Genomic DNA, 27668 nt, shown 5'->3' with positions numbered 1-27668 from the left:
TGGTTGGTTTGGAGTATGAAAAAATTAAGATGTTGTTCTAAATCCATTAAAGAGGCCCCCCCCCCCACCCCCTGGGGGTGGTGGGGGTCCTGCAGAGCTACTTTTCTATATGGAGATAATATTTTCGGAGCCACTTCAAATGGAGTTTTTGAGTAAATTAGACATTCTAATTTAATAATACAAGAGACTTGATCTCCATTCCTTTCTCTATAGAGGTTAAACCCAGGGCTTCATACAATACTAGAAAGTGTTCTACCACTGATCTATACCCTTAGCTCTTCTTAAATTTTATTTTGAGACAGTTCTTGCTAAGTTACTCATGTTATCTTTGAACTTGGGATTCCTCCTGCCTTAGCTTTCCAAGTACTTGGGATTGTAAGCATGCATCACTGAATCTGGCAGTTTTACCTTTTTTTTTTTTTTTTAAAGAGTAAATTTAATATGTTGCCCCCCATTGTACTTTTGAAAATTGTGTTTAAAAACATAAAATTTACAGTTTTAATAATTTTTTGCTTCCACAGTTCAATGACCTTAAGTACATCTACCTTGTTTCGCATCTATCACCTACCTCCAGAATGTTTATCATCTTTTCCAGAAGTCCCATACCCTTTAAACAAGAACTCTCCATTCCCTGTTCCTTTTGTCCCAGAAACTGCTATTCTTCAACTTTCTGTCTCTATGAAATTTAAGTGTTCCATACCTCATATAAGTAGAATTAGAGTATTTGTCTTTTTGTGATGATCTTATTTCAATTAGCATTAAATTCTCAGGGTTCACATATGTAGCATATGTTAGAATGATCTTCCTTTTTTTAAGGCTGAATAGTATCGTGTATATATATATTACATTTTGTTTATCCATTCATCTATAATAGCCACTTGGGTTACTTATAAATTTTTTGCTATTGAATAAAATTTTTCCATGAAAATAAGAGTACAGCTCCTTACTTTCAAGTATTTTGGGTGTGTATCCAGCAGAATTGTTGGATTTAATGGTAACTGAAAATTTTTTTTTTTTTTTTTGTAAAGAAACTGCCTTTCTTCCTTTCCATAGTGGCTGCACTGTTTTACAGTGATGTACAGGAGATCATTGTACGACTGAACAGTGTACAAGAGTTCTACGTTCTCTGCATCCTTGCTAATGCTCATTTTCTGTGTTTTGAAAATAAAAATCATCCTAGTTGATAACTTAATGTGGTTTGGATTTGCATTTTCCTAATGATTGATGGTGTTGAACATTAATTAGTACATTACTTTGGAGAAATGTTCATTCAGCTCCTTTGTGCTCCCTCTCGTTATTGGTACTAGAGATCAAAACAAACACACATGCTAGGCAAAGTGCTCTGCCACTGAGCTTATACCCATAGCACTAGCACATATTTTCCCATGTTGTAATCAAATTGTTGTAAAGTTGATTTATTTTTTGGTATTACACTATCACCAAAATTTGATATTACACTATCAGTGATTTTGTGGATTGCTTCTTCACTTCTGTTGTCATTATCTCCTCTCACCCCCACCTTTTTTTGAGAGTTCTAGGTGTTGGACGTAGTTGTGTTCTACCACTGAGCTATGTACCTAGTCTTTTTTTGAGGCAGGGTATGGCTAGTTATCCAGACTGACTACAAACGCCTGGGTTGCTGAAAGTACTGGCATGGACTACTATGCCCACCCTAATTATCTTTGTTGTTGTTGTTGTTGTTGTTGTTGTAGATGGACACAATGCCTTTGCTTTATTTATTTTCATGTGCTGCTGGGGATTGAACCCATGGCCTGTGCATGGGAGGCAGTCACTCTACCAACTGAGCTATATCCCCAGGCGCCACCCACCCCCCGCAATTATCTTTTGATACACAAAAGTATTTAATTTTGATACAATCTAATTTTTTTTTTTTTTAAACTTTAGGTGTCATATCCAAGAAATCATTGCTGTATTTAGTGTCATGTTTTTCCCTTATGTTTTTGAAAGGTCTTATAGTTTTTAGCCCTTATGTTTATATCTTCTGCCTTCGATTTGTAATAGTATACAGCAAAGATTCAGCATCATTCTTTTGTGTGTGGATTTTCTCTCTCCAATACCATTTGTTGAAGAAATTGTCCTTTCTCCGTTATGTTTTGACATGGCTGCCAGATACCTTGACTGTGTATACAAGCGTTTATTTCTTGGCTTTCCATTTCATTGGTCTGTGTCTGTTATGACTACACTATTTTGATTACTATAGCTTTGTGAAAAGTTCTGGAATTAGGAGGCTTATACAGTTAAGTAGTAGAGCTGGAATTTGAACCCAAACTGGGCTGATTTCTTAATTTGAGGCTAGGCCATGATAAAATATTGTATTGAAGAAGAATCATTTGTTGGGGTCAGATTATAAAGGACTTTAAATGTTAGATTAGGGGTATGCAGCATGCCTGTGCTAGTCAGTATTTCATCCCTGTGACAGAGACACCTGATGAGAATAAATTAGAGGAAGAAAGACTTATTTTGGTCTCATGGTTCAAAGGCTCTATCCATGGTTGACTGATTCCATTTCTCTGAACCAGAGGTATGGCAGAAGTTCATGGGGGAATGCATGGCAGAGGGAAACCACTCAATTTATGGCAGTCAGGCAGCAGAAGAGAGATTGAGGAGCCAGGGACAAGATACAGCTCAAGATCACATTCTCAGTGATGATCTTTCTTCATCCCCACCCCACCTGCTTAGTCACTACCTAATAATCCATTCAGATTGTTTACCCATCAAATAGATCCATGTATTGGGCTATATCACTCACAGTCTAATCATTTTACTCAGGATTGCTACATTGGGGATCATGTTTTTAACTCGTGAGCTTTTGGAGGGCATTTAACATTCAAGCCATAACAGTGTGTGTATAGGTTCATCTTTGAGGTGTGGGTTTTTTTTTTTAAATATGAAATAATATTTGTATATTTTTTAATATATGAGGAAGGTGCAGTTGTAGTGTGAAGTATATTTTGGAAGTGTAATTTGTAAGAGTAGAGTCAGGGTGATCAGTTGTGAATGTATTGCAGAAATCAGAGGAGGAATAAATGGAGGACCTAAACTAGGGAAATGATAGTAAAAATGTTCTTGATGAACAGAATAGATCTGAAGTAGAACCAGCAGAATTTTGAAATTCAGGTCTGAACAGGTGATATGCAGGAGAAGGAGTAGTTTTAGGAGGCTTTAAAAGATGTTAGATCTTTGAAGTAGTTAATTCAAGCATTTAGAAAATTGAGAAATAGACCATAGATTTGGTTTTCATTAAAGTTCTCTTCAGTTGATTGCAAGCTATGCAAGATCAGCTGGCATCGACTGATAAATCATGTGAGGCGAGGATGAAACTTTGAAAGAGATACCTTTAAGAGGGTCCAGATGTGTTTTTAAGCATCTCCAATGAGAACATTGGCGGTACCTGTGTGGTGGCTTTTTATTTTTCCCTTTAAAGATGAAGTCATTTATTCAGTTTGAAAGGACAGGTAGCATTGGTGAGTTGATTATGACAGTATTAGCCATGGTGGAAGTGGCATTGGAATTGAACTTTCTCCATATCATTTGTAAACCTCGTGATTATAGAATTCTCTTTGGTATATAAAATATTAGACATTTCCAAATATTAACTTATTTGGGTAAATTTGGTCTTACAGAAAATTGCATTTAGATATTACTTGAAAACTACCTGTCTTACATTTTTTAGTGAAAGTCAAAAGGCCTGCTTTTATTTATGTTCATATATATAACATATCTTTTTTTTATTTCTAAGTTGAACTGATTATCCTCTGATAAACGATCTTCTGACTCATTTCTTATTTATTGCCAAAGACTTTAGTTCCAATTTCTCATTTTCAGAAATAGAAAACTATTATTTTTCTAGTATCTTAACTTTTGTGGCTAAGCAAAGGACTGTTTTTGATTTTGTTACTTTGTGTACTTCATTCTACTTACTCTACAAAGTAGGAATAAAGCAGATTGTGAATTATGTTAATTTAGGTCATAATAACTTCAGGTATATAAAGTATGACACTGGTTCTCATCTACCCTGTATGGATTAAAAAAATCTGTGCTCTTTATACTATAATACATACTTTTTTTTTTTTTTTGGTTATTAGTGTGGTAGAAGGTATGTATTGGTGGTTCTTCAAAAGAAATAGATTGTTTCTAGTAGGGAATATTTTGTTACATCAGTTGGATCATTTACCTGTTATCTATTTAAATAGCATATTTTCTGGACATGTCATTGCCTGTGGAATGCTCAGGATGGAATAGAGGTTAAATTTTTTAAAAATTGTATTTGTGGTTATACTTTTATATAAGTAATATTTTGGGGAAATTAATTAATTAATTTATTTTTCACATTTTAGTTGCAGAAGAATGGTCTGAGAAAAAATGGTATTTTGAAAAATGGCCTGATCTGTGACTTCAAGTTTGGACCCTGGAAAAACAGCACTTTCAAACCCACAATTGAGAATGATGACACAGAGACAAGTAGCAGTGACACATCAGATGATGATGATGTGTGAAGGATTTCCTAACAGCTTTAGAATTTTTAGTGTGATACATCTCTCATGCAGTTTGGGGTGAATTGTAAAAATGAAGAACTATAATTTATGTAGTGAAATACCCCATTAGAAGATGATTTTTTTGGGGGACTTCAATATGAAGAAAACCAAGAATGTTGTGTTGGGCTATGTTGAACATTATTTCTTTGTAAATGAATGTTGTAGAAATGAGGACTTTGGTTGATCCAACATTGACTTTCTTCATCACTGCAGCATTTCTCTGACTAGCAATGTGACGATGTAACAAATGAGATTTTCTCATTTAATAATAAAAAATTGTGTAATGTTTTGCAAAGCTTCTGTCTTAAAATGTCCAGGTTTTAAGGGGGAAAAAAAGGGCAGCTTACACTGTTTTGCTTGCAGAGCATATCTTTTTCATACAGTGGAAATCTTCAAGTCCACTTTGTGCGCCTCCCCACTCCACTGCCTACCCTGCCCCCAAACAAAACAAAACAAAAAAGCAAAAAGGAAAATGTAGCATGTTGGCTAAAACTGGAGCAAAGTGCACTAAAACATTTAACTTTCAGAGCTGTTGTACTAGTCATCTTTAAAAACAAATTGCTCTTTAGTCATTTGTAGTGCAGTAAATGTTACAGGAGAGACTTGCCACATTTTCTTCCAAATTTTAAGAGATGTTTTTCAAGAGTGTTATTTGGGTTATATTGTCAGATCAGGATTTTCAGAGTTGATGAAAAGAGTCTTGTGGGAAAACTTATTTTGATAAATTATTACACATGCAGAAAAACTGATCATACTGACTGGATCTGTCCAAAACATGGAAAATAAACTGGATTTTCAGAATATTGTTCTCTGTAGTGTTCAAGGTATTGGTCTATATACACAATGTGCTTTGTTCACGTCTCACAGTTATACTTTCTTTTTTAAAGATGGTGGTTATTTTTTGAGGTCAGAAAATCAAAGTAAGTCTTGCAATATTGTATGCATAGGCTTATTGAATGTTGACTTTCCATTTGCACATCGATTTTGGAATCAATTTGTTTTATGACTGATTGAAAGAGTATTTTAGTTCTGTATAATTGTATTTTGATTTTTCTTTGTTTATCCTTATACTTGATTTTAATCTTCCTCCATCCCATCCCATGTATAAATCTATTCCAATTGTTAAGAGTGTTACCTTAGAGTGAAAATGTGAGGTTTTGATGTCACATTGATCTCATAGGATTGTTTTTTTTTTTTTTTTTTTTTTTTTAAACATTTTAAGAAGGATGCAAATGTTCTGTTTCCACATGGTTCTCCAGGCTTCCCAACTTGTACCAGAAGCTGTTTTTTTTTTTCTCCCTTGTATGTTCTTATTTTTGTTGTTCCCCTGAGATTGATAGTTATGAGGAAATTAAAATAGACACACAGTTGCACCCGAGTAAAAATTTTGAGGATGAGTTAATGGTAACAGAAGGTAGTAAATATATCAACTTTTAAAATCCATCCCCACCCTTCGTGCCTTTTTACAGGCTTTTGTCTTGCAGTTTGTCACAATTAAATCTAATCCACTAAAGCTTTCCACTTGGGACTCTCGATTGCACTATTTAATAGGATAATGAAATCTGTTAGATGTAAACTAATGTTTGCTAAAACAAGTATATGGAGACATATGGTTTATGTTTTTAAAAACTTTTTGGTAATTTTAGTTTTCTGGCATTTTCTTTAGACAGTTCTTCTATAATTCCCATCTACAAACAATTAACTATTGTTTATTGTGCTTTCACAAATTGTGATATGGACTGTGTTTGAGAGTTTACTTTCTGTAAATATTGTTAAATGCACTGGCATAGTTCTGTCTAGTAAGGGATGATATTAACAAGTTTAAGGTTACTAAGGGGACAAAACCATACATATAATTTGAGAGTGACTTACGTTAACATGGTTTTAATTTTATGTGCAAATAATGGACAGCTGTTTAGACTCTATTGTTGGAAAGGGAACCCAGAAGTACAGAAACTAGTTAAATTATAAACCTGGTGTGGACTTGTTGAACTTAAAATTGGGCCATAGTGATTAGGCAAAAAAAAAAAAAAAAAATTTTTTTTTTTTGACCACTTTAAACTCAGTGAGTTTCTTCCCCTCCCCCTTTATGGGTTAGCATAAATATGTAAAGCATAAAATTTCATGTTTTGACCTATAAAGTTACCACAGCCAAGGTTGTAAACATCACTTCCCCAATTTCTTGGTGCTTCCTTTGTAAATTTCCTCTTAACACTAATCCCCTCATCACATTTTTTTATAAAAATTTTAATTAGCAAAAATCATGTTATTTAAATTAGTATTTCAAGAATTGTACATTTTTCATTTAATTTTACAATAAGGATCAGAATAACCGATTTCCTTATTTTTAATTAAATTGAAGTGAACAATGATAACAATTGATTTATAAGTATGGTGAAGGATCTGGTTTTAAACATTTTTAGTCTTTTTTGCTAGTGCTTATAATTCCTTTTGTTAGAATATGGTCTATAAAATAGTCATAAGAAATTTAGGGATATGTTAAATGACTTTTTCACCTAAAAATTACCCTAACATAACATCAGATTCTACTACTGTGCTTGATAATCTCTTAGAAACTTTATAAAAGTTGTTTTAAGAATTTAGGTCCCTTTGGGGGGGGAGATTTAAAAAATTTTTTTGAAAAAATTTTTAATTTTGGTATGTGATAGGGAGGGGATATATCACTACGGCTTTGAAATTTTTAAATATCACTAGTTGAGAGCAGGGTGTTGCGATGTTTTCTTTTGGACAGTTTAGTTTCCTGAAGTTAATGGTTACTTGGCTGTTGTGGAAGGCATGGGCAGAGGGCATTTCAAGCAATAGCAAAATCCCTAAAAGCCTCCAGTGCTGCAGAGAAGTTGGGATTATTATTTTTCTGCTTTTAATACTACATTTCTCTAGACAAGGCTGTGAGGTCATGCTACATGGCTATAATGTGCATACTTGAGTGACCTGAGCTGCAGACTATTTTTAAAATTCTGGTGATTGTAATGTATTGAATATGGCCATATACAGTTATCTTAAATTAATTGACATGCAGTATGGTAGAAATAGTGGCACCTGGTTTGACTTTGTTCCTTATTAGCTGTGACCTTAATTCAGATGCTTAACCTCTCCAGGCATCTATTCCTCTGGGTTATTATGAAGATGAAAGGCGTTATTGAAAGCACCTTGTGTAAATCCTGACCCGTAAAAGATATTTCATAAATCTTATTTCACTGTTGACACCATGTTATTCACTAGGAATATGTATCATGTAGTACCTACCTATATTTCAAAAAAATGTTTTAATTGTAGATGGACCCAATACCTTTTATTTTTATGTGGTGCTGAGGATTGAACCCAGTGTCTCACATGTGTGAGGCAAGCACTCTACCATTGAGCTAAAACCCCATTCCCTCTACCTATTTTTGAAATTAATTTTAACTAGGTATTACTCTAAATGGTTGTAAATAGTTTGGACTCTCTGAGTTTTCAGTAAATTAAAACTGAGCTGTGTGATCTTTCCTTCCTTCATTTAGCATTATGCTCAGTTATGAACTAAGCATGATAATCTGATTTTATTCATCCCTTAAAATAAGATCAGTTTTCTGAAATGTACCCATCATAAGTCATATTTGTGTGAGTAATTACAGGGATGGACTTCTAAGGTTTCAAGTCTTTAAAAACAGTCATCATTTCATGCTTTTTGTGGAAATAAGCACTCCAAAAAAGGTAAAATGGTTTTGACTTGCTACCTCTGCTCTTACTCCTAAGGTCCTGTTTTCAGAAATGCTATCAGTGAACAAAGATAATGAACTGGAGAATTTTGACAAGATGAAGATAATACTTCTATCATTTCATTTACTCACTTTTAGTGGACATGGTATTTGAAAATAAGCTAAGTAGTGAAATTGTTATCTTGGAAAAATTATAGGTATTAGCTCATGTGATAGGTTTATTCTGTAATGTCTTTTTTTGATACTCAGTATTTTAGTGCATATACTTTGATTATATCTTTAGTGTCATTTTAATATGGTTTCCTTAATGACCAGAGAGAAGGGAAAACAATTTGATTAACCCAATGAAATTTACCTTTAATTAGTTTAAAGAATGATATTGATTGTAGTCATTATAAGAATTTGATTTGGTGAGGTCACAGGGTGTTAATTTTATTTGGGGTTAGTATTTTTCTCCTTAAGTCTGAACTTAATATTCTGGCAGTGTTTAGTTTTTAAGAAATAATTTTGATCGATTTAGTAGTAAAGTCTTTGGCAGGATAGATGAAACCTGGTTAATGAGAAGTGAGTGTAGGAAACTCCTCTATTTCTAGATGGTGAGACCTTATTCTGTCTATTAAGATGTCTGCAGTTTCAATTTTGAAAATTATTTTCTCAATTGGGTGTTGGCAGACTTCTTGTTTTAAGGGCCAGCATAGACAGTGATCTCTCTTGCATTTGTGTTCCAATAAAAACTGACTGGCTAGGGACAGTAATTGGCTGTTCTCTGTTCTAAATCTTAATGCCTAGGCTTTTGAAAACGCATGTTTGCATGTATTTGGATACCAGAAATTGAACCCAAAGACACTTAACCCCTGGACTACATCCCCCAGCCCTTTTTAAGACAGGGTATCGCTAAGATGCTGAGGCTGGCTTTAAATTTTTAATCCTCCTGCCTTAGCCTTCCAAGTTGCTGGGATTACAGGTATGTTCCATCATGCCCAGTTCCACCCCATTTGTAAAGCCTGATTGTAATGTGTCCACAGAAGATAAAGTCTATGTGTGTCCCAAATCACAATGAAAGGTAAATTTATCAATGTAATGCAAATTTTCTGAGAAAATGGAAAAACTTGATGAAACAGAGGCAGTTTAAAAAAAATATTTTTTAGTTGCAGATGGACACAATACCTTTATTTTAATGTGGTGCTGAGTATTGAACCCAGTACCTCACACGTGCCAGTTAAGTGCTTTACCACTGAGCCACAACTCCAGCCCCATAGAGGCAGTTTTCAAAGGATGGATAACCAAAAGCGAGGTGATTTTTTTTTTTTTTTTTTCTTGGCTTTCCAGCATTCTCTATTTTTGAGTATTTAAGATAAAACTGTCCCAACTGGATAATGCCAGTAATGACCTGGACCATTTATTTTAAAAGAAAACCTTTATATTTGGAAATTACAGCTTATTTTTGTCCTCATTTGGGAGGTTTTTGGTGAGGAGAATGTGTTTGCTTTATTATGAATATGATGAGAACCAGAAATATCTCTACCAGCAAAAGCATATAAATAGGACAGTTTTGAAACGAATGAGGGTTCAGTGTTTGGCATTGATTTACTAGGTATTGGTTTCTAGGATTTTGGTTTCTGTGAGGACTGGCAGATGTTCATGATTAAACTAATATTTTACATGGTCTACTGGCAAACAAAACTAGGCACAATGAAGAGGGCAGTACTGAAAAATTCTTCCTGGGGTAGAGATGAATAGGAAAATCTGTGATGGAAGCAAGTGAAATCTATGTATTGGACCCAAAACCCAAGAGTTAGAGAATGGGAGCATCTTCTGCAACAATGAAGCCATTCTAGAGGTAACCCATGGGGTCTAAATCCATGGAAAAGTAAGTTGCAAGGACAGAACCCTACCAGACTTAGCTAGAGTCAGGTGTAATCAGTCCAGCTGGTGCCCAGGTTCAATCTACTCTGCCTAACCTACACAAAAAAGGATCTGACCTGAGAGGAATGGAAAGTGCAGAGTGAAATTCTTCCCTAGTTTTTTGTTATGACCAGTGAACTACTTTGGTAGTGAATATTTCTTGTAACTGCAACTTCCCCATTTAAAACAACTTAAGTCAGTAAAACTAAAGCTGTCTAGGCCAGATCTTGTGTTGAGTACAAAGATAATAACTGTCGAAACTGATTCCAGACTTGTTGAATAGACCCATGCAAATAAGTTTTCAGGTGCATAATGTTCAGAGTTAGCATAGGATAACAGCTCAGGCAGGCTTCCAGAGGGTATCACTTGGTTTTAAGGAATAAGCAACAATAGGGCAGAAGGATTTTAGGCAAAGGAACTGACATGTACAAAAGGCATGTTACATCTTTTTGAGTTCAGGAAGCTTAGAATCTCAGTATAGATTAGAGGGAAATGAGCCTGGTGAGGCAGCAGGACCAAATCATGAAGAATTTTTACTGTTTTAACTGGACTTACCTTTCATGCAGTGGGAGCCATCAAAGATAACTAAAAATGGAATGTCAGGCTTAATGTTCTTCTGTTTAATGTCCTTAAATAAGATTAAGGTCCATATTATGATTGCTTAAAACTTCAGGATGAAGCTGGGTATGGTGGTGCACACCTGTAATTCTAGCTACTTGGCAGGCTGAGGGAGGAGGTTGATAATTTAAAGGCCAGCCTCAGCAACTTAGTGAGACCCTGCATGAAAAAGGGTTGGGTGTGTAGTTCAGTGGTAGAATGTCCTAGGTTCAATCCCCAGCACTGCAAAAACAAAGACCGAAAAGTAACTGCAGGGTGAGGCAGGAAGGAAAACATGAATGCCTCTTTCAGGTGTGACTGGGGAAAGGCACACAGGGGTACATGTTGGCAATGAAAAGCAAACTGTTCCTGGCACATTGGGATGGAGAGGTTGAATAGAAATCTTGTTTGAAGTTGCCTATTGCAGTCTAATCAGTAATACCTATCCTAAAATAACCTCACAGATATGAGGTCATATTTGTTGTAATAATTTTTGCCTCTTTTAAACAACAGGTTTTATTATTGCCTATACCTTAACAATGTGAGGCAGACGGTTGCCAGGCCTGTGACTTAAGACTTGCATCTGGAATGTCCTCCTAAAGCTCATGTGTTAAAGGCAATGCAGCAATGTTCAGAGGTGGGACTTCTAGGAAATGACTGGATCGTGAAGGCTCTAGCCTCATTGGTGCATTAATCTACCACTAGTTATTGCACCATTAATGCACCAATCCACCACTAATAATTTTGAAAGGACTACTGGATGGTAACCAGGTGGGGTATCTGGAAGTAGGTCACTGTGGGTGTTCCCTTGGAGACACTACCTCATCTTTGCATTCTCCTGTGGTCTCCCTCTCTGCTTCCTGTCTGCCATGCACTTCTGCCATGATGTTCTGCCTCACCTCGGGTCTAAAGTAATGGACCCAACCAACCATGAACTAAACCTCTGAAACTGTGAGCCAAAATAAGCTTCTCCTTCTTAAAGTTGTTTGTGTTAAGTATTTTGGTCACAGTGATGAAAAGCTGACTAACCTAGAGACAACAATGGTCCTTGTAGCTGAATGTATCCACTGAACTCAGTCCTTATCCAGTGTGGATTCTCTGGTGCTGAACAAATGTGTTTGTAATAGAAGGCCTTCCTGCATTCACCACATTTGTGACTTTTTCCATGCTGGAAGACCTCCTCAAACTTGGTCACACCATGTAGCTTCATGCCTTGTGAACAATCTGGTACTGAAGAAGTCCCACATTGACCAGGAAGTCATTCCCAGTCTTCCCACAGGTGAAGGGCTTCCCTCATGCACAAATGCTGAAGCTTTTCACAGAGGAGGCCTGGCCCATGTCCTTGCTGTGGGGTTTCTCTCCACTGCTCTTTTCTGGTATTAGTGAAAATTTGTACTGAAACAATTGTTTCCCACATGCCCCACTTCTGCACAATTTCTTTGGCACTCAGTCAGGTACGAAATATCTTTATGAGGACACACATCTCACAGAAATGAGCCTTCTGGGTTGATGGATCTGGCTTTAGAGTCCAGATTTTGTGATATTCTTCTCATAGACACACCCTACTCTGAAGTCACGTCCTCAGTATTCTCTGGCCAACAACAACCCAGCAAAGACATAAGTGCAAAGTGCTCCAGCATCAAACTGATACAGATGTCAGCCTCACCAAGGAGACTCCATCTTCCCAGATGAAGTACATGGCCTCATCCTGTAAGGTTACATTGCCTTTAGTGGAGTCACTCAATACTACATTGCCATCAGCCTCTGGTGCAGAGCAGGGGCAGGAACAGGTCACTGGAAAGAGCCCGGACCACTGCAGTTTCTGTCAAGCTCTGGCATGGACACTCCTAGAGATTTGCCTCAGACCTGCCTCTATGCAGCAGAGTTACTCTTCTCATTCCATCACCTCTGTTTTTATTAAGCATTACAGGGCCAGAAGAGCATTTTTTCTCTTAATAATTCCATTTTTTCTTTCCAAAGTGACTCATTAAAATCAAGTAATTAATAATTATTGAGCAATTACTGTAAAGAAAATGTTCTAATGAATGAGGAGATGAGATATAAAAATCTATACCTTTAGATATCATTAAATCCAGGGAATATGTATCTTGGATCCTCAGTGTAGCTAAGTACATTTTCAATATTTGAAAATGTGCTTGTTTCTGTAAGACCTCCAATACTTTGAATAGGTGTGTTTGGCATTTCTAAAAATATAACAAATTAGTTCAGACATCCAAAGTGCATATGTTATTTGTGTACTATTCTGTGGTTTGTTTCACAATGAGAGGAAGAAAGAATCCTACAGCTTGCTAAACAGGGTCCTCCGAGGCTAAAAAGTGCCGCTATCAAAATATTTAAAATATGTCCTGACTTCAGGGAACCCCCCTCTGCCTCAAATTTCCAAAAATGTTCTAAGGAATATCACCAGAATCATTTACACACTAAAACACTTTCTCTGTGACTGATGTTCTGTCGAGTGTCAAAGTGCAGAAGTGTGCAACAGGACTACTCTGAAGATAGCAATAGTCACTTGGATGGTTCAGTGTCGGTGTATTAAAAAATGAAATTACATATCTTTGTTTTATAAGGTGATTTTACTGAAAAAATTCTATAGATAAAAAATTTAACTCATACTTTAAAAATTGTTAGTTTTCATTGTGACTCATCAAAAATCACAAGCTACTTCTTTAGATATACTGGTATAATTTATTTGCCTCTTGCTTTCCAAACAGCAAAATCTGAATAAGTAACCTGGAACATTTAGCATTCAGTGCATGTCCTATTGCATCAAACAGACAATTTAAAAGATGTATACTCAAGGTTTGAAATGTAGTAAGAGTTAATAAGAGGCTGGCATTTCACCCCTTTACTATTAAGTATCTCAGAGTGAAGAATGCAATGATTACTAATACTGTACTCTTTGATACCACTAGCTTGATTTGGGCTAAAGCACCATCAATTTATCCATTTCTTTTGCACCATCATTGCAAGTATTCAAAACATTTGTTCCAGTAAAAACCTCGTGATTCAAAAAAGGTACTCAATGCTTTGACTATTTCAGCATCACTTGAGGCTACTGGCAAGTGTTCACATAAAAGAAGGTATTATTCCATAATTAGTTGGTACTGATACAAAATGAAGTTGAGCAAGACAGCACATCCAACCACATCTCTAGATTTGTCCATTTGTAAGGCAAGTACAATTTTGCAGATGATCTATCGATTCAGTCTTCGTATTTGCAACTAAGTTTTTAATTTTATGAGTTGCTGTGTCATTGAGAAGCAGCACATGTGTGATTTCTGCTGAATTTTCAGGCATTCAGCAGTGTCAATCGAATGTCTTTAAATATAACCTCTAAGCTAATGTTTCTCTAAGTCAGTGCAGAGCAAAAACCTAGAAGATGCTTCTGTCTGTATATCTCGTCTTTTAAAGAGTGCATTCCATTTATGTTTAAAATATTTGCTATTAGTTTCCTAGGGCAAAGACCCACGCATTGGGTGACTTTAAATACTAGAAGTTTGTTGATTCATTCTGGAATAGGAAGTAGATCAACTGTTGGAAGGATGCTAGGAGAGGATTATTGCCTCTTTCTAGTATCTGCTGACTGCCTGCAATCCTTGGCATTCCCTTGGCTTGTGGCGGTAGTGTTCCGAGTCTCTCCCTCCATTTTCACATGAATGCTTTCCCTGTGTGACTCTGTTTTCTCTTATAACGATGCCAGTCATTGGGGTAGGGCTCAACCTTACATAAGGTTACATTTTGAGGTTCCAGGGGGATGTGAATTTTGGGAGGATACTCTTTACTGTGGTCTAAAAATAATGCAGCAGTTTACTAGCACTATAACTATTTGAAAATGTTCTGCCACATAAGACACAATAAAATAAGTAATTAAAGCCAAGGGGAAGATATCTGTATTAGGGTTCTCCAGGGAGACAGAACCAGTATGATGGATTGATGGGAATGATTAATTTATGATTAATTTATGAGGGGAATTGGCTTATGTGACCAAGTACTATACAGTGTGTGGCACTTGGTTAAATGAGCTTTTGATATGTTGTATCATCATTCTCATTTACCTCTAAGCATTTTTTTTTATCTCCTCCTTGATGTTTTCTGTTATCCATGTTTCATTCAATAGTATATCATTTAGTCTCCAGGTGTTAGAGTAATTTCTGTCTTATTTTGTCATTGCTTTCTAATTTCATTCCATTATGATCTGATAGAACACAAGGTAGTCTATTTTTTGCATTTACTAAGGGCTTCTTTATGGCATAACATATGGTCTATTTTCAAGAAGGTTCCATGTACTGCTGAGAAGAAAGTGAATTTGCTTGTTGATGGATGGAATATTCTATATATGTCTGTTAAGTCTAAGTTATTGATTGTGTTATTGAGTTTTATGGTTTCTTTGTTTAGTTTTTGTTTGGAAGATCTATCCAGTGGTGACAGTGGTGTGTTAAAATCACCCAGAATTATTGTGTTGTGGTCTATTTGATTCCTGGAATTGAGAAGGATTTGTTTGATGTACATGGATACACCATTGTTTGGGGCATAAATATTTATGATTGTTTTGTCTTCCTGATTTATGTTTCCCTTAAGCAGTATGAAGTGTCCTTCTTTATCCCTTCTGACTAACTTTGGCTTGAAGTCCACTTTATCTGATATAAGGATGGAAACCCCCGGCTTTTTTATTGAGTATGTGTGCATGGTAGGTGTTTTCCCATTTTTTCACCTTTAGTCTGTGGATGTCCTTTTCTATGAAATGAGTCTCTTGAAGGCAGCATATTCTTGGGTCCTTCTTTTTAATCCATTGTGTCAGTCTATGTCTTTTGATTGATGAGTTTAGGCCATTAATATTCAGGGTTATTATTGAGATATGATTTGTATTCCCAGTCATTTGGGCTTATTTTTGGTTTTTAACTTGACTTATTTTTCCTTTGGTTGGTTTTTCCTTTAAGGTAGTTCCTCCCTTTGCTGACCTACATTGTTGTTTTTCATTTCCTTCTCATGGAATATTTTGCTGAGAATGTTCTGTAGCATAGGCTTCCTATTTGTAAATTCTTTTAACTTTTGTTGATCATGGAAGGATTTTATTTCATCTTCAAATCTGAAGGTTAGTTTTGATGGGTATAGGATTCTTGGTTGGCATTCATGTTGTTTCAGAGCTTGAAATATGTTGTTCCAGGCCCTTCTAGCTTTTAGAGCCTGGTCTGAGAAATCTGCGGATCTCTGTATTGAATTCCCCCTATATGTAATCTGATACTTTTCTCTCGCAGCCTTCAAAATCCTATCTTTATTTTGTATGTTAGACATTTTCATTATAATGTGCCTTGGTGTGGATCTGTTGTGATCCACAACAGATCACATTTGGTGATCTGTGCATTTGTGCATTTGGTGTTCTGTAAGCCTCTTGTATTTGATTTTCCATTTCATCAGGTTTGGGAATTTTTCAGATATTATTTCATTGAATAGGTAGTTCATTCCTTTGGTTTGTATCTGTGTGCCTTCCTCAATCCCGATAATTCTTAAATTTGGTCTTTTCATGATGTCCCATAGTTCTTGGAGGTTCTGTTCATGATTTCTTACCATCTTCTCTGTTTGGGCAACTTTATTTTCAAGATTAAATCTTTTGTCTTTATTGTCTGAGGTTCTGTCTTCCAAGTGATCTATTCTGTTAGTGATGCTTTCCATTGAGTTTTTAATTTGATTTATTGTTTCCTTCATTTCAAGGATTTCTGTTTGGTTTCTTTTCTTTTTTTGTTTTTGAGAATCTCAATCTCTTTGTTGAAATGATCTTTTGCTTCCTGCAGTTGTTCTTTCAAATGCTTATTGGAGTGATCATTCATTGCCTGCATTTTCACTTTTATCTCATCCTTTGCTTCACGAATCATTTTAATTATGTATATTCTGAACTCCTTTTCTGACATTTCTTCTACCATACTCTCACTGGATTCTATTAATATAGAATCTAGGTTCATTTGGATCATTTTCTTCCCTTGTTTTTTCATGTTGTTCATATATTTTCCCCTCTAGCAGTGCAGATCTGGGGTATTGCAGTTTTCCCCCTGTAGGCTTATAGTGACCCTATAGGTTTCCAAAACCTCTTCTTTAAGGGGAAGATCAATATTAGCAGTGCCCAGTACAGACAATATGCAACCCTAAACCAAATAGCCCCTATGAAAACATTAACAATATAGTCATAATAAACAAAATGAGTTCAGTTTTTATCTACAGTATAACAAATAAATTTGCAATAAGTTTGGCAGTTTCTAATGGAGGACAATGAGGATGGGGGGGTGTAGGATGTAACTGTTAATGGAATAAAAAAAAAGTACATAGAAGTTCTAGATCATAGAAAGAATGAAAGTAATCAAAAGAAGTTGGTTGTTAGCATGAGAAAAGGGAGAAAGATTCTGAGGAAGCAGGTAAACAAAAGGAAAGTAGAGCAAGAAAAGTAAAGAAATAAAAACTTAAAAAATTTTCAAAAAGGAGAAAAGAAAAGAAAATCTACACTGTAACAGTCATATAGTATTCAAACCTCCCAGTCTTCAGTAGTCTGATGCATGAGATGTACCTGACCATGAGCTTCCAGTTTCCAGCAGTTGTCTCAGGATGGGATTTGCCCCACCTTAAGATTCTCATCTACCGCTTCCAGGATAATCCAAGATGGCTGCTCTGGCTTCCAAATGTGTTGGCAAATGGGGAGCTGCAGCTCAGTGTGTGGGCGTGGTTGGCTGGGGGCCCTGGAGGTGGGGTGTGGTTGGTCTGGTTGAGGGGTCCTGGAGGCGGGCCATGGTCAGTTGGTCTGGGGATCCTGCAGGTACTGTGATAGTGGACTTCCAGGCAACAGTGGGCAGTTGGCCATCCACTGGTGGTCTGTGGTTGGTCTGCTGGCTCTCGGTGAATGATTGACAGGTGAACCTTCGGCTGTGGGTGATGGGTAGGTAAGAGACAGGCAAATGACAGATGATAGGCACCATCAGTGAGCAATCTGCACTCAAAAAGTAGTTGATATACTGCCAGACTGCAGGTGATCACAGTGGACAAATCTAAATGAGCTTTTGGAAATTAGCACAAAAATTTAAACAGAAGTGATGAGATCTTTAAACACCAAGAAAAATTTGTTGCATTTTCTCCAAATTAGAAATGAAATAACCACCAAAACATCTTATACGTTATTACATTGCACAGACTACAGAAGCCCATACTTTAGCTAAGATTTTATATTTAAAGCCCTGATTCAATTGTCACTGCCGAATGCCTGAACATTCAGTTAAGAAATCAAAGGAAGCAGAGAAGACCCACAGTAGGTTGCCTACAAGCTTGGGAACCAGGGAAGCTGGTAGTATGGCTCAGTGTAGGTTCCAGAGACCTGTGAACAGGGAAACTGATGGGGCTTAACTCTCAGTCTGAGGCTGAAGGCCTAATAAACTGGGTGGGTGGAGGGGGTGCTGAGAGAACTTGGAACTCTGGTGCTCAAAGGTAGGAGAAGACAGGTATTCCAGTTCCAGAAGAGAGGATTCATCTTTTCTCTACCTTTTTGTTCTTTCCAGGCCCTCAGCTGACTGTGTGGTACCCTACCACATTGGGTGAGGGGGGAATCTTTCTTCCTGACCACTGATTTGAATACCAGTCTCTTCTAGAAACCCCTCATACACTCCCAGAGGTGATGCTTTGTCAGCTCTCCGTACTTTAAATTAAAAAAAAAAAAAAATTAAAATTTGGAAAAGTTCCTGAGAATTTTAAAATATTACAAAATAAATAAAAATAATATTATAATAATATGTTAAAATATGTATTATTACTGTTTCTACAGAGATACAAGAAAAATATCTGAGTTTTAAAATACTAATCCCTTGCATAATGAGATTATAGAGATCATAGTAGGTATAATTAAAGACAGCTTGCAAGAGACCCTTGACAGTACAGACAACAAACTAAGTTTTTTTTTTTTAATTTATTTTTATTGTAAACAAATGGGATACATGTTGTTTCTGTTTCTACATGGAGTAACAGCATACCATTTGCATATTCATAAATTTACATAGAGTAATGATGTTTGATTCATTCCATTATTTTTTTTCCTTCCCCCCACCCCTCCCACCTCTCTTTTCCCTCTATACAGTCCCTCCTTCCTCCATTCTTGTCCCACTCCCACCCCCCATTAAGAGTCATCATCCGCTTATCAGTGAGATCATTCCTCTTTTGGATTTTTGAGATTGGCTTATCTCACTTAACTTGATATTCTCCAATTTCATCCATTTGCCTGCAAATGCCATAATTTTATTATTCTTTATAGCTGAGTAATATTCCATTGTATATATATATATACCACAGTTTCTTTATCCATTCATCAATTGAAGGGCATCTAGGTTGGTTCCATAGTCTGGCTATTGTGAATTGAGCTACTATGAACACTGATGTGGCTGTATCTCTGTAGTGTGCTGATTTTAAGTCCTTTGGGTATAGGCTGAGGAGTGGGATAGCTGGGTCAAATGGTAGGTCCATTCCAAGTTTTCTAAGGAATCTCCACACTGCTTTCCAGAGTGGCTGCACTAATTTGCAGTCCCACCAGCAATGTATGAGTGTACCTTTTTCCCCACATCCTCTCCAACACCTATTGTTGCTTGTGTTCTTGATAATCGCCATTCTAATTGGGGTGAGATGGAATCTTAGTGTAGTTTTGATTTGCATTTCTCTTATTACTAAAGATGTTGAACATTTTTTCATATGTCTGTTGATTGCTTGTACATCTTCTTCTGTGAAGTGTCTGTTCATTTCCTTAGCCCATTTGTTGATTGGGTTATTTGTATTCTTGGTGTAGAGTTTTTTGAGTTCTTTATAGATTCTGGAAATTAGTGCTCTATCTGAAGTATGAGTGGCAAAGATATTCTCCCATTCTGTAGGCTCTCTCTTCGCATTGCTGATAGTTTCCTTTGCTGAGAGAAAGCTATTTAGTTTGAATCTATCCCAGTTATTGATTCTTGCTTTTATTTCTTGTGCTATGGGAGTCCTGTTAAGGAAGTCTGATCCTAAGCCAACAAGGTGAAGATTTGGACCTACTTCTATAAGATGCAGGGTCTCTGGTCTGATTTCAAGGTCCTTGATCCATTGTGAGTTAATTTTTGTGCAGGGTGAGAGATAGGGGTTTAGTTTCATTCTGTTGCATATGGATTTCCAGTTTTGCCAGCACCATTTGTTGAAGAGGTTATCTTTTCTCCATTGCATATTTTTGGCACCTTTGTCTAATATTAGAAAATTGTATTTTTTGGGGTTGTGTCTGTGTCCTCTATTCTGTACCATTGATCTACCTGTCTATTTTGGTGCCAATACCATGCTGTTTTTGTTACTATTGCTTTGTAGTATAGTTGAAGTTCTGGTATTGTGATACCCCCTGTTTCATTCTTCCTGCTAAGGATTGCTTTAGCTATTCTGGGTTTCTTATTCTTCCAGATGAATTTCATGATTGCTTGCTCTATTTCTGTGAGGTATGTCATTGGGATTTTAATTGGAATTGCATTGAATCTGTATAGCACTTTTGGTAGTATGGCCATTTTGACAATATTAATTCTGCCTATCCAAGAACATGGGAGATCTTTCCATCTTCTAAGGTCTTCCTTAATTTCTTTCTTCATTGTTTTGTAGTTCTCATTGTAGAGATCTTTTACCTCTTTGGTTAGATTGATACCCAAGTATTTCATTTTTTTTGAGGCTATTGCAAATGGAGTTGTTTTCCTCATTTCCCTTTCAGCTGTTTCATTGCTTGCATATAAAAATGCTGTAGATTTATGCGTGTTGATTTTATAGCCTGCTATTTTGCTGAATTCATTGATGAGGTCTAGAAGTTTTCTGGAGGAGGTTTTTGGATCCTCTAAATATAGAATCATGTCATCCGCAAATAGTGACAGCTTAAGTTCCTCTTTTCCTATTCGTATCCCTTTAATTTCTTTAGTCTGCCTAATTGCTCTGGCTAGAGTTTCGAGGACAATGTTGAATAGAAGTGGTGAAAGAGGACATTCCTGACTTGTTCCTGTTTTTAAAGGGAATGGTTTCAGTTTTTCTGCATTAAGAATGATGTTGGCCATGGGCTTAGCTTAAATAGCCTTTACAATGTTGAGGTATGTTCCTACTATCCCTATTTTTTCTAGTGTTTTCAGCATGAAGGGGTGTTGTATATTGTCAAATGCTTTTTCTGCATCAATTGAAATAACCATATGATTCTTATCCTTAAGTCTATTGACATGATGGATTACGTTGATTGATTTACGGATGTTAAACCATCCTTGCATTCCAGGAATGAACCCCACTTGATTGTGGTGCACAATTTTCTTAATATGTTTTTGGATACGATTTGCCAATATTTTGTTAAGGATCTTAGTATCTATATTCATCAAGGGTATTGGTCTAAAATTTTCTTTCCTTGATGTGTCTTTTCCTGGTTTGGGTATGAGGGTGATATTAGCTTCATAGAATGAGTTCGGTAGGGTACCCTGCTTTTCTATTTCCTGGAATACTTTGAGAAGTATTGGAATGAGTTCTTCTTTGAAGGTCTTGTAGAACTCGGCTGAGAATCCGTCTGGTGCTGGGCTTTTCTTGGATGGTAGATTTTTAATGGCTTCTTCTATTTCATTGCTTGATATTGATCTGTTTAAATCGTGTATGTCCTCCTGGTTCAATTTTGGAGGAGCATATGTCTCTAGAAATTTGTCAATGTCTTTGGTACTTTCTATTTTGTTGGAATACAGATTTTCAAAGTAGCTTCTCATTATGTTCTGTATCTCAGTGGTGTCTGTTGTGAAATTTACTTTTGCATTATGTATTTTAGTAATTTGAGTCTTCTCTCTCCTCTTTGTTAGTGTGGCTAAGGGTTTATCTGTTTTGTTTACTTTCTCAAAGAACCAACTTTTTGTTATGTCAATTTTTTGAATAGTTTCTTTTGTTTCAATTTCATTGATTTCAGCTCTGATTTTAATTATTTCCTGTCTTCTACTACTTTTGCTGTTATTCTGTTCTTCTTTTTCTAGGGCTTTGAGCTGTAATGTTAGGTCATTAATTGTTGACTTTTCATTCTTTTCTGGAATGCGCTCCATGCAATGAGTTTTCCTCTTAGTACCGGTTTCATAGTGTCCCAGAGATTTTGATATGTTGTATCATCATTCTCATTGACCTCTAAGAATTTTTTAATCTCCTCCCTGATGTTTTTTGTTATCCATGTTTCATTCAATAGCATATTATTTAGTCTCCAAGTGTTGGAGTGATTTCTTTTTTTTACTTTGTCATTGATTTCTACTCTCAGTCCATTATGATCTGATAGAACACAAGGCAGTATCTCTATTTTTTTGCATTTCCTAAGGGCTGCTTTGTGGCATAACATATGGTCTATTTTTGAGAAGGTTCCATGTGCTGCTGAGAAGAAAGTCTATCTGCTCATTGATGGATGGAATATTCTATATAAGTCTATTAAGTCTAGGTTATTGATTGTGTTATTGAGTTCTATGGTTTCTTTGGTTGGATTTTGTTTGGAGCATCTATGTAGTGGTGACAGCGGTGCGTTAAAGTTGCCCAGAATTATTGTGTTGTGGTCTATGTGATTCTTGAAATTGAGAAGGATTTGTTTGATGTACAGGGATGCACCATTTTTTGGGGCATAAATATTTACTATCGTTATGTCTTCCTGATTTATGGTTCCCTTAAGCAGTATGAAATGTCCTTCTGTATCCCTTCTGACTAACTTTGGCTTGAAGTCCACTTTATCTGATATAAGGATGGAAACCCCTGCTTTTTTACTGGGTCCTTGTGCGTGGTAGGTTTTTTCCCATCCTTTCACCTTTAGTCTGTGGATGTCTTTTTCTATGAGATGAGTCTCTTGCAGGCAGCATATTGTTGGGTCTTTCTTTTTAATCCATTCTGCCAGTGTATGTCTTTTGATTGATGAGTTTAGGCCATTAACGTTCAGGGTTATTATTGAGAAATGATTTGTATTCCCAGTCATTTGGCTTATTTTTGGTTTTTAAGTTGGCTTGGTTTCTCCTTTGAGTGGTTTTTCTCTAAGGTAGTTCCTCCCTTTGCTGACCTCCCTTGTTGTTTTTCATTTCCTCCTCATGGAATATTTTGTTGAGAACATTCTGTAGTGCAGGCTTTCTATTTGTAAATTCTTTTAAGTTTTGTTTATCATGGAAGGATTTTATTTCATCTTCAAATCTGAAGCTTAGTTTTGCTGGATATAGGCTTCTTGGTTGGCAACCATGTTCTTTCAGAGCTTGAAATATGTTGTTCCAGGCCCTTCTAGCTTTTAGTGTCTGGGTTGAGAAGTCTGCTGCTATCCGTATTGGTCTCCCCCTATATGTAATCTGGTGCTTTTCTCTCGCAGCCTTCAAAATCCTATCTTTATTTTGAATGTTAGGCATTTTCATTATAATGTGCCTTGGTGTGGATCTGTTGTGATTCTGTGCATTTGGTGTTCTGTAAGCCTCTTGTATTTGATTTTCCCTTTCATTCTTTAGGTTTGGGAAATTTTCTGATATTATTTCATTGAATAGGTAGTTCATTCCTTTGGTTTGTATCTCTGTGCCTTCCTGAATCCCAATAATTCTTAAATTTGGTCTTTTCATGATGTCCCATAGTTCTTGGAGATTCTGTTCATGATTTCTTACCATCTTCTCTGTTTGGGTGACTTTATTTTCAAGACTAAATATTTTGTCTTCATTGTCTGAGGTTCTGTCTTCCAAGTGGTCTAGTCTGTTGGTGATGCTTTCCATTGAGTTTTTTATTTGGTTTATTGTCTCCTTCATTTCAAGGATTTCCGTTTTTTTTTTTTTTTTTTTGAGAATCTCCATCTCTTTGTTGAAATGATCTTTTGCTTCCTGCAGGTGCTCTTTCAGCTTATTGGTATTATCATTCATTGCCTGCATTTGTTCTCTCATCTCATCCTTTGCTTCATGAATCATCTTAATCATGTATAATCTGAAGTCCTTTTCTGACATTTCTTCTACCGTACTGTCATTGGATTCTATTACTATAGAGTCTAGATTTCTTTGGATCATTTTCTTCCCTTGTTTTTTCATGTTGTTCATGTATCTTCCCCTCTAGCAGTGCAGATCTGGGGTATTGCAGATTTCCCCCTATAGGCTTATAGTGGCCCTATAGGTTTCCAAAACACTTTCTTTAAGGGGAGATCAATATTAGCAGTGCCCAAACCAGACACTATGCAATCGTAGACCAAATAGCCCCTATGGGGACAATAACATCATGTAAATAAGGGAGAAAGCGACTCTGAGGGAACAGGTAAACAGAAGGAAAAGAAAGCAAGAAACGTAAAGAAATAAAAACTTAAATATTTTTTTTTAAAAGGAGATAAAAGAAAATCTACTGTATAATAGTCATATACTAATGAAACCTCCCAGTGTTCAGTAGCCTGATGTATGAGAGGTACCTGACAATGAGCTTCAAGCCTCCAGCAGGCGTCTCAGGATGGGATTTGCCCCACCCGAAGATTGGAGCTAGGGCTTCCAGGATTATCCAAGATGGCTGCTCTGGCTTCCAAATGTGTTGGCAAATGGGGAGCTGCAGCTCAGGGGTGGACGTGGTCAGCTGGAGGTCCTGGAGACAGGATGCAGTTGGTCCGGCAGTGGTCCTGGAGGTCCAGTGTGTTTGGTGTGGTTGTGGGATCCAGGAGGCCGGGTGCAATCAGTTGGTCTGGGTTCCCGATGATAGGGCACAGTTAGTTGGTCTGGGGGTCCTGGCAGCAGGGAGCAGTCAGTTGATGTGAGGGCCCCAGAGGCAGGGAGTGATTGGTTGGGCTGAGGGATCCTGGAGACCAGACTCGGTCAGTCCGGCCAGGGGTCCTACAGGGCCCGGCTGTTTTCTCAAAATGGTGGCAGCCACGAGTAATCAAACCTGCAGGTACTGTAACAGTGAACATCCAGGCAGCAGCAGGCAGCTGGTTCTCCACTGGCGGTCTGGGGTCAGTGTGTTGGCAGAGAGAAACAGATATCCTCTGCTTGAATCTGGCGTTGCAGAGCGACAAGAAACGCAGCCTCCCTCTAGACCGCCATCTTGGATCCAGTTTCAAGTTTCTTAAAATGTACAAATTTATCACCTAAACCTACTGTCATAGAAATTAAACACACACACACACACACACACACTGTACAAGCACAGATTTCATTACTTAGCAAAGCAAGACTATTGTCTTGTGTTATATAGTTTTTAGGGAAAATAATACATGCATAAGAAAATGAAAGTAAGTTTAAAAAAAAAAAAGTCAAAAAGCAAAAACATGTTAGTATTTTCGTGAAAGTAGTTTTGACCTTAACCAACCTGAAAGCGTCTCAGCAACTCCTAGGAGTCTGAATTCAGGGAACCACTGTCAAGAAGAGATTGAATTTAGATTGGATGTACTCAGATCTAATGCCAAGAATTAATTCAATATGATATTTGGGCTGGGGTGTAACTTAGTGATCCAATGCTTGCTTAGCAGGCGTAAGACCCTGGGTTCAACCCCAAGCACCCCAAGAAACAAAAAACCAAAAATGACCTGAGACATTCTATGCAGTTCCAATTCCCCCATTCCTATCCCTGCCTGCTGCCTGCCTGATGTAGAGTTCACTGACCAAGGACTGTGATCATGTTTAATTTACCTTTTTATCCTTAATATAGCTCCTGTCCACAAAACATAACAATGATCAATAAATATTCATTGAAGAATTTGAAAATCTTTTCAGAACATAGAGTGAAAAGATTTTTAAAGCTTTGGCGCCCTCAGGTGGCATAATATTGCAAAGCAATTTAGAAAATATTTTAATCTCAAACCCTATTAGGATTTTGGTGCGTCTTCTAAGTTTTAATGGGACTTTCCTTCCACTCCAAAATATTTTTGCACATCAAATTATATGATTTTAATACCCATTTTCTATTTCATTTTGATACATATTGAAATGATGATGTTCATTATAAAGTAATTTCTCACTGGAAGTAATTTCCCAAGCTGACCAATCTACCATAACTCTTATTTTTTACTCTTTCATTACAAAAAAAGTTGGGTGGTTTTCACTGTCACAGTTTTGTAAGAAGAGGAATGTGTTGTATACTTGGCGGTGTTCTTTAGCTGCCTCTGGTCTTTTATTCTAGTCTTATTTTACTTTACCTCTGCATGGATCTGCATTTCTTTTGAGAGTATATATTTATTTCATAATTGGAATGTCAAGCTTTTTTTGTATTTTTACTTTCATTTATTTTAACTTTTTTTTCTTGTTATTCTTCAAAAAGAGATGAATATTTTACTTTGTGAATTTGTAGGTTTATTTATTTCTAAAACAAGAGTGAGGGTGACTATATTCACAGTAACTCTTAAATATGGGGAGAATATATGGTGTTTGTCCCAGTTATTACTAGGAATTTAGCAAATCTGATGATATGCTGTAGTATACTGAGTTCCTTTTATTTCCCAAACTGTTAAAGATTTATCACTCAGTTGCCCTATGGACCAGTAATGTCAGCTCTCCATTTCTGCAAGTTCCAAATCCACAGATTCAACCAACTGTGAATTGAAAATATTAAAAAAAATTTGTGTCTGCACAGAGCATGTATGTTTTAATTAGCCCTTTTGCTGCTGTGATCAAAAGATTTGGAATAATTTTAGAGGAGGAAAATTTATTTAGGCCTCACAGTTTCAGAGGTCTCAGTCCATAGACAGCCTACTGCATTGCTCTGGGCCCCAAGATGAGGCAGAATTTCATGACGAAAGAGTGTGGTGGAGGAAAGCAGCTCAAGACATCACACCAGGAAGGAGAGAGAGCGAACCCATCAGCATGGACAAAATACATATCCCAAAGACATGCCCCATGCCTCCAGCCATACCCTGCTTGCTTAGAGTGGCCACCTAGTTAATTCCTATCAGGGAATTAATTCACTGTTTAGGTTAATATGCTCATAACCCAACCAGTTCACCTCCGAACTTTCTTGCATTGTCTCACACATGAACTTGAGGGTGACACCCTAATATCTAAGCCGTAACAAGGTAAAAACTTTTCTTGCTGTTCTTTAAACACTATTAAAACCATGTGGCATTACATTATTTAAGGTATCAGGAGTAACATAGAGATGACTTAAAGTGTTTGGGATGTGCATTGGTTATATGCAAACATTATGTCACTATACAAGGACTTGAGCATCCTTGGATTTGGGTATCTGTAAGGGCCCGGAATTGACGCTTCATGGACACAACGGGATGGCTACACAGTGGAAAGGAGCCGAATGAGGTCATTACTTTAGGGATATCAGGCTCAGGTGCAGGGCAAAGTGAAGAACGTGGAGACATGTATGTATTTTCTGGAGGTTCACCAAAGTGATTGAAAGGGAAGGTTGGAAGAACTCGCATTCTTTGACTAGGAATGTCTGAGGTAGAGGTTCCCTAGGGGCTGGGAACACAGGTGATGAAAAGGGAGGCCCATCTGTCCTTCATCCAGTGAGGAGATGGGGCAGTTGTCAGGGCAGCATCGTTGAGGCCATGACATGCATGAAGGCCAGTAGAGTATTCTCTGCCGAGTTAAAAATCGGAGTCTTGCTCTGAGGAATTTCACCTGGAGGGTGGAGGAAAAGGTGGCACAACAAAGGGGCTGGTGTGTGAATGGCACCGAAGGAATATGCATGTAGAAATAGTGAAAAGCAAGAAGGGCAGGCAGAGATCTTGACACTCTGAACGTCTGTGATGCTTTTCTGGAGGCCGGGAGGAACCAGTGAAGGATGTGCAGTGGCAGTGATGTGAGCGTACACACGCACGTGGAACACCACTTTGACGAACGTGTAGAGAAAAGACTCGGTGGGGGGGTCTGTGAAATAGGGGAACAGTGAAGCATGTTGCAGCAAGACTGCAAGGAATGAAAAAGGAGTG

At 37.0% G+C, this 27668-nt stretch overlaps 1 protein-coding gene across 3 annotated transcripts in view; it reads left to right on the top strand.

Moving 5' to 3' along the window:
* The window catches only part of GPBP1 (GC-rich promoter binding protein 1), a 61982-nt gene extending 57036 nt beyond the window's left edge, over positions 1–4946 (top strand). For all 3 annotated transcript variants that reach the window (XM_079145280.1, XM_079145281.1, XM_079145282.1), the window contains one exon: positions 4359–4946. In XM_079145280.1, coding sequence (XP_079001406.1) covers positions 4359–4517 — 159 coding nt within the window. In that variant the 3' untranslated portion in view covers positions 4518–4946. The remainder of the gene's footprint in view (positions 1–4358) is intronic.
* Positions 4947–27668: the final 22722 nt, after the last annotated feature.

The sequence above is a fragment of the Sciurus vulgaris genome (genome assembly GCF_902686455.1).
Source record: "Sciurus vulgaris genome assembly, chromosome: 6".
NCBI classification, from domain to species: Eukaryota; Metazoa; Chordata; class Mammalia; order Rodentia; family Sciuridae; genus Sciurus; species Sciurus vulgaris.
This window is presented reverse-complemented; position numbering and strand designations above follow the sequence as displayed.